Source organism: Apium graveolens, chromosome 3, assembly GCF_009905375.1.
Source record: "Apium graveolens cultivar Ventura chromosome 3, ASM990537v1, whole genome shotgun sequence".
Lineage (NCBI taxonomy): Eukaryota > Viridiplantae > Streptophyta > Magnoliopsida > Apiales > Apiaceae > Apium > Apium graveolens.
Window position 1 is genome coordinate 38,313,755 of NC_133649.1, and position 8,408 is coordinate 38,322,162.

At 30.3% G+C, this 8,408-nt stretch overlaps 1 protein-coding gene across 1 annotated transcript; it reads left to right on the forward strand.

Annotated features, from left to right (window-relative positions):
- The first annotated feature begins 655 nt into the window (after positions 1-655).
- LOC141712151 (cleavage stimulating factor 64-like) lies at positions 656-7,254 on the forward strand. The gene is made up of 7 exons (XM_074514971.1): positions 656-813; positions 911-988; positions 1,688-1,726; positions 1,821-2,309; positions 2,389-2,472; positions 6,612-6,779; positions 6,886-7,254. Exons 1-7 carry the CDS (start codon positions 718-720, stop codon positions 7,009-7,011), a joined length of 1,080 nt encoding a protein of 359 aa, XP_074371072.1. The 5' UTR covers positions 656-717; the 3' UTR covers positions 7,012-7,254.
- The last annotated feature ends 1,154 nt before the right edge of the window (positions 7,255-8,408 follow it).

Below are 8,408 nucleotides of genomic sequence, written 5' to 3' on the forward strand. Positions count from 1 at the left end.
CACCTAATATCCATTTTTTTAATGTGAAAATAGGGATTTGAGTGATCTTGTTGAAGTGTTACTTTAACTCCTTATAATTTTAGACGCTCAACATGACGATTAAAATAAAAATTTGGATAAAATTTTCAAATTTCATTTTGGTCAGATTTAAAAAGACTGAAAATTAATTAGTAAATTAATCAAATTTATCATTTTATCAAATACAAAAAATACTTAGACTTTTGAATATCAAAATTTAATAAAAAAAATTAAAATCCAAAGTGAATATCACTGGGGTTTAATAAATTTTTTTAAATTTAAATTAAATATTCCATATTTTTAAAAAAAATCAATTTTTATTGAATACCGATAATTTACCTTCAAAATTTATACAAATCCTTTAAAATTTCATTAATTTTGCTACGATTTCAAAAAAATTAAAACACAATAAACCTATCAAAATCCCATATTTTAAAAATCTAAATTAATCCCATATTTTAAAATACTTATTTCAATCCTTATTAAATAGAATCAGATCAAAGAATTTTTTATACAAATTAAAAACCCAAGGATTTTCGAAATTTAAAATAATTCTTTAAAATTAAAATGGAAAATATCGCTTAAAGGATTTGTTTATAATATTTTGTTCTAATTGATTTATTTTATTACATTTATGAATGAGAAATAAAAATTAACCTCTTTTTACAATTAGCCCCAAATCGGAAGAGAGAATTAATAATGGCGGAGTTGCCGCAGCTCGCCGGCGTTGAATTATCGGAAAGCATCGCCGGAATGTCAAAGAATCAGCTTTACGAAATTATGTCTCAGATGAAAGTACATCTCTCTCTCTCTCTCTCTCTGAGCCTTCTCTGTATTTCTTAAAAATTAATGTTTAAAAACGTTATTAATATATGCTTGTTTTTTGTATTAGGCATTGATTGAACAAAACCAGAAACAAGCCAGGCACATTCTTATCACTAATCCTTCATTAACCAGAGCTCTCTTTCAGGTTCATTTCTATCTATATGTTTCTTTATTTTGAGTGTTTTGTGTAAATTAGGGTTTCAAACATGTATTTATTTTTTCATTTTGCGTATACGTGTGATTGTGCTATTTTACTGTCTTTTTGTATGTATCAAGTGTATCTAATTTACAGTCATGTTTTCATTAATTTCCTTAGTTCTTTGAGAGTGGAGGCGATTTTGTTTATTTCTTGATGTTTGTAAAATTTATGCAATGATATGATATACTAATTCTAAGCATTTTGTGACATTTGATTATACAGAGTAGGAAAATTTACTGAACAATGAGGAAGTAATGTAGCAAAACTTTGAGAAATTCGCCAATGAAATTCGCCAATAAAATATCGTAGCTACTCAAAACTCAAATTTTATGTAAACCCTTTGCAAGATTTAGTATTGACTATTAAGTGTAAGATCAAGTGGGCGAAAGACTCTCAAATTGTCTTCTAAATTTACAACATTAATTGCTAGGCAAGGCGCACACCTCCCCTACGTAGTTGCATGTGTATATATAAGAAATCATTTGAAATACGAACAGTTGTTGTTGAGAATGGGGGTGCTCTGTGTTTTATTTGCTTTAAACACAGCAATTTTTTTTTTGGTCGGAACTAAACAGACTAATTGAACCATGTTAGTCATAGACTCATTATAATTTTCTTACTCTCTGTTCTTGTTGTGTCTATTAGGCACAGATAATGCTGGGAATGGTACAGCCTGCTGAAGCGGTATGTTATTTTAATTTACTTAAAACATTAATATTAGATTCCATGCATCCCACGAACAATACAGAGTTCTCAACCATCATTGAAATTATTTCAGCAATCTACTGTCCAGGAAGCTTCGACAATAGCTGGTCAAGTTGGTGTGCAGGACCAAACAAATGCAACTGAGGCACAAAATCCTCCAAATATGCAACAAAAACAGAATATGTTGCCAGTGCCATCCCCTTCTGTTCCTTCTTTAAGTGTTCAATCCCATCCTCAACCATTACATCCTGTACCATTATGGCAGCCTCCTGTAGAACATGTAAGTGCTGAAGCAACAGCAGTATCGCTACCACAACCCCCTCAAGTTCACAATTTGCGTCCTACAATTCATTCTGCTGCACACCAAGCCCAAACTCAGTCACAACAACCATTACACACAAGTGGTATTTCCCACATGCAGCATCAACCACCACTGCAACCAAAACAGCAATCACCTTTCGCCCCAGCTTTCGGTCATCAAGCTCACCCTCAAATGGGACGAAATGAAGGTTTACCGCACTTTGGTGCACCTCGGATGCATCATGCACGACCCATGTTTCATGTAAGAAGTTTGTAGTTACTTTATTGAGTCCCTCGGAATTGATTGATTATAACAAAAAAACTAATTCTAAATAATTTAGTCAGGGTACCAACATCCAGTTACCACGGGGCCTTTGTTTTCTCAGGGACATCCAACACCTACTCACCAACCAACTCCATACCAGGTATTCCTTTTCTTTATTTTATCTTTTTGTAAGCAATTCTTTGTTTCAATGGTACCGGTGTAGTGTAAAGTTTTTCACTTTCTAGACCTAAATTCGAATGTATGAGCCAAGTCTTTGATTACCTATGTTACCCAGACTTGGGTATGGGTGCCGGACACGGATGCGGTTCCAAGAGTTGGATTATTAGTTTTAATAAACTTGGGATTCCAACATGTGCGTGTGTTTTCAATTAGCAAAAGTAAAAAGAAACTTAGGATTCTTGAATATGGTACCAAAGTTGGATAGGGTGCGGGATTTGACATGTTAAGCTTAAGACAAGTAAAACTTTATATGGACTAATATATTGTACATTCTTAAAAATAGTTTCTACTACTCATAAATCTTAAATGCTCATTTATGTATGTTAAATTGCAGTATAAAATCAAAAGAATAACATGAAGACAAGTCATTCATAGACCTTACTTCTCTATAAACAATATGCACGGAGACCTTAATTTTCATTTTGAACTGGGATGCTAAAAGTTAAAGTGTCCGATTTTAATAAGAAGTGTCCATATCATGTCCGGTGGACATGAGAATAAGGACAAAAATGAAGAGTCCGGATAACGGAGCTGATTACAGCTGAATTCTTAACTTTGAAGTCAATTTTTTCGTAGGTGCTATAGTTAGATAAATTTATTATATGTGTTTGTGAATAAAATTGTACTAACTTATATTCGTGCAATGATAATTTTTAATAGTTTTTATAATTTGTATTTTAACATGTAATTTTCCATTATAGAGAAAATAAATCGAATGAGACCAGTATTACTAATAAAATTGAAATGTAATGATATTTCTTTGAGGAATTCGAACTCTAACCATCTATTTGTATCTTTAAAATTAACATTATAAATATTAAACCATAATATTACATATAAAATTAAATAAAAAGTGTGATGATGGGCCGATCGGATAACCTTTATAAGGCCCACTTAAACGGATTCCATAAATAATTATTTATTTTTAAAAGTTTTTTCTAAGGATGGCTAGTTATATCTGAAAAATATATTTAATATTATCTTTTTGGTCATTTTAGAATATTATATATATTTTAAAAAAGTATAATTTAGTTATTAATGTTCGAGAAATTACTTGTAAACTAAAAAAAATAGTCAAACACTCATATTCACATATTTTATATTAAACTTGGAACAAATTTTAGTCAAATCAATTCATTTGAACAAATTGATTAATTTTAAAATTAATTTCAGTGTAAAGTTTTTCATGTTCTAGACCAAAATTCATATGTATGAGCCAAGCCTATTATTAGAGCGGATTTCTTAACTTCGATCTTTATTTAAAATATTGCATGGAACACCTTATGGAAGGGGGAAAGCTTCTTGTAGTAAAATTTTTTTTCCTACCTGATAGTCAGATAATTTTATTATATTTGTTTGTGCATAAATTTTTACCAACTAATACCCCGTGCATTGCATTTATAATTTTAATAATGTTTTATAATTTATATTTTAACATGTTATTTTCCATTATAAAGAAAGCTATAGAAGACCTGTATCACTATTGAAATTGATATATAATGATATGTATTTGATGGGATTCGAAACCTACCCATTTATTTGTATCTTTAATATCAACATCATAAATATTTAACTATAGTATGTTGTTAACGGGATTTGAACCTTACACCTGCTTTAAATTTTAGAAATTCTTCAATGTTACATCTAATGGTTCTCATCTATTTACTTGCAAATCTTACGTTCTCATTCTTTTTGTACCAACCAAAATTCCCATGAAACTTTCAATATTTCGGCTATAATAATATAGTATAGATAACTAGGCACCACAATTCTCTAAATTTACATTTAAATTGTTAAGAATGATGATTTTTTAATGCATGACAACTTCTTTTGAGTAGCCTATGGCTTCTAAATGTCATAGGCTTGATTTCATAGCCCTCAATAAGTGGGACGTGCTTTTCACTCTTTGAATTTTGTTCGAAATTGTCGTTTGGGACTAAGATGCCTTTTGCATTTAACAATCAGTAAATTGTTTTCATTTCGTGACCCGGTCAACTATCCTTGTAACATAACCAATAAAATGCCATGGACTCAGAAACAGACTGAATGCATCAATACAACGCCAACAATAATTATGGTTGCAGTTCCTAATATATAGAATTCTGAAACCAAATTCGGAATTGTAGTAGTTACTTCATTTGAAACCAAATGTCATCTCAGAGAAGCTACAACCCACTTTGGAGTAGCGCTATTTACAATTCCAAATTCATCTTTAGAAACGCAATATAGTGCAATGTAACATCAATGCTATATCAATATAAGCGAACAAGAGATCTCGGACGGTCGGTATTCTGTCTGGTATGATCCCTTTGGTAGTCGGTTAACACATATTCTAATAATAATATAACTATTAGAGTTATATTTTTAAATTAGTATCAAAGTTAAATTTCAATTCATTAAGAATTGTTTTCCATAAGAGTCTCCTAACAACTGTAAAAATTATATACTAGGTGCAGACAATTTATTTTATGCACTTACAGTTATATATTTATAATAATATACTCATTAGATTTATATTTGAATGCTCCTACTAGAGTTTTATTTCAATTTATAAAAAAAATGAACTTATTTTCCAAATTGTCTTTCAACAATTATTATTAAAGTCATATTATAACCGAACAAAAGATTATTCTATGTAAATAAAATTATAAGTCTAATAATATTTAAAAATTCAATTCTAATTCTACTATAAATATAAGATATTACTTAAAAATAAATTCTGTTGAAATTACTATACATTGTTTTTTAATTAGAATTTCACTATCCTTTAAAAAATAAAAAATAATAATTAGAATTTCACTTGATTTATAAAGATTACTCTTTTTTCTGCAATAAATACATATATTATATTAATTTTTGTTTGTAATGTCTAACTTATTTAATAGTTAATTAAATTTTCAAGAAATATCAATTTAAAGTAAAATAATTTATTTATTTTTTAATTATTTAGACCTGTGCACGGACTATAAGAACGTTCTTGTACATATATGTAGGTAGGTAAGCAGTAACAGGTCTTTTGTACAGTACTGGTTCATTTTCGATGCATGTGTAAACCAGTAATTTGATTCTTACTTCTGGGTATTTTGCGTGTGAGCAATACATAGAAATAAGATGACCACAAAATATTTTAATTGTGTAATTTTACCTTTTAAGTGATTAAACTTTAATGTGACTGTGGTATCCAATTGTACTTTGTACCTGCAATATTTATACCTATAGAATTATCTTGCTTCCATACCATTGGCCGGTTGTCGTGTTGTCAAATTTCATATGTGTTTATTGGTGCAAATGACAAACTGTATGCCGTCCTTTTAATATATTTTTCTGATAATTATTAGACATGAAATTTCACTAAGGTTTGTTCTCCACGGCACGTGCAAATGCTTTAGTACTGCCTAGAGTATTACGTATTATTTGCCTTGCATACTATTAGCCATTTGTGGTTGTTAAACTGCATGTGTGCTCCTTTTATATATTTTTTTGCTAAAAATTAGATATAAACTTTCATTTAGCTTGGATATCCGGTGGCAACTGCAGTAGTGCTGCTTGTGATTCTAAACGCCTTACGTACCGTTAGCCAGTATCATCTGTTGCCTATGACTGCAGCAGTCTCCTATTAGCAACAATAACATTTGCCCTATTCTGCAAAATGGTTCTAGTTACAAATTTAAAGGATGATTTTCTAAAATATTTATCTCTAAACTATTTAGTTTGTGGATTAGGTATGAGAAGAAAATTCCAAAGGGTTATTAAAATATATGTAAATGTTACTGCAGTAATTATCATAACAGCATTTATGTTTCCATGGAACACTTTTCTTTGTCTCCAAATAGGACTCTGCAAACAAACTTTTAAAGGAAGTAAAATATTGGATTAGCCTGCCAGTTAGGGGAGAGCAGCACTGATTGCTGGAGACTGCAATCAGAGGACTGTAATGTTGGCCTCTTTTACTTTCATTATGTGGAAAAAAAAGAAATGAAAAATGTCACATCTCTGGACATGTTGGTTTTTAAAACCTGAAATCTAAAATGCTTGCCTGATGCTGTACTATATTTTCAGGGTGGAAGTCCACATATGCGGATGGAAATTAATCGAGTGCAAGCAGATAAAGGATCTCCTTGGACCACTGGTCTAAGAGGCACAACAGGAACACAATTTTTACCTGGAATACCCCAGTACGGAGGTGGCCAGATTGGTCCTGGCAGTCACCCACGTCGTCCCCAGTCGGTAATATACACAGTTGTTAATAGCAACTTGTAAACAATCTTCAAACAGACTACTTAGTTCTGCTTTCTTCCGCCTTTTGCTAACTTCAATTTTGAAAATCTTGCAGCTAAGTCCTGACATGGAAGCAGCAATACTGCAGCAGGTTATGAGCCTTACACCCGAGCAGATTAATCTCCTTCCAGCAGAGCAAAGGAATCAGGTGCTTCAGCTCCAGATGATGCTCCGCCAATAAAATAGTTCTTGATTGTTAGTTTTCTAAATTTCATCCCGCCTATATCACCTTGCTTTATACTTTAGCACAAAGATTAGAGCAGGCAATGCTGGTGTTAGTGTTGGAGCACACAAAGATTAGAGCATACAATTTTGATTATCTTCTGTTGTGCATTCTAGTACATTGTGATAATAAAGTTATAACTTGCATTCAGAATTTGAATTTTACAATTGCCGGTGTTACTCAGCTAGTGTTAGTGTTGGAGCACACAAAGATTAGAGCATAGAATTTTGATTATCTTCTGTTGTGCATTCTAGTACATTGTGATGATAAAGTTATAACTTGCATTCAGAATTTGGATTTTACATTTGCTTGTGTTACTCAGCTGTTTTCCATAGTCTTATTAATTAGTGGCGAGAACAGTCAAATACGTATAAAATGAGGTATGTCTGAAATTTGAGTTTGTCTAAAGAACTAAAATTGATAAGATGTTGAGATATAAAAGTCCGTTTAGTTACGATGTATAAAATCTGGTAAGAATGAATTGAAAGGGTGTTAATATAATCAGAAACAGAAAAGATAAGATCATGTATTTATTATTAAAAACTGAGATAAAGAGATAAATAATATGTAACATAAAAATATTTTAGAAAAAAGTTTACCAAATTTAAATTTGAGAAAATAATGAACGAACAAATTAATGACAACATAAATTTTAATAATCGTGAAATAATAAAGTTCCAAAAATAAATATCATTTCAAAAACATTACATAAATTGGAATAATATACATATTAGAGGTGTTCGCGGTACAATTTTAACTAAAATTAGCGTAAAAACCCGTGTAAGACACATACTTATATATAAATATATATTTATATATTATCTCGAATAAACTTGCATCTATATAGAAATAATTTTTGAATACAATAAATAATTATTTTAACTTTTTACAGGATTTTTCTTACCTCTTTTTATTTTCATACATACTATTGCAGGGTATTAGATAACTTAAGTGTTAAGGGCTTAATTTTTATCGTAGAGTTCGATCTTAACTTAACTCGATAAAAAAAAATTAAAAATTATATTATTATAACTAAAATATTTGAAATTTATTTGCGATGTGTATTTGGTTAATACGGGGTCGGGAAGTACTATCTCCGCTGATCCCCGAACACACCTTAAATCCTAAACGGAAATTCTTTTCATTACCGATTCCCGCCGGAACGGGGATTCCCACGGGGATGCGGATATTAAAAATAATAATTTGATATTTTTAATATATTTTTAAAATAAAAAACAGTCTACTAATTCGTATTATATAAAAATATTGATAATATCTTATAATCTTAATATCAAATCATACTGAAATTGATTTATAATGCAAATGAATGACAAACTAAAAATATGTATTAAATT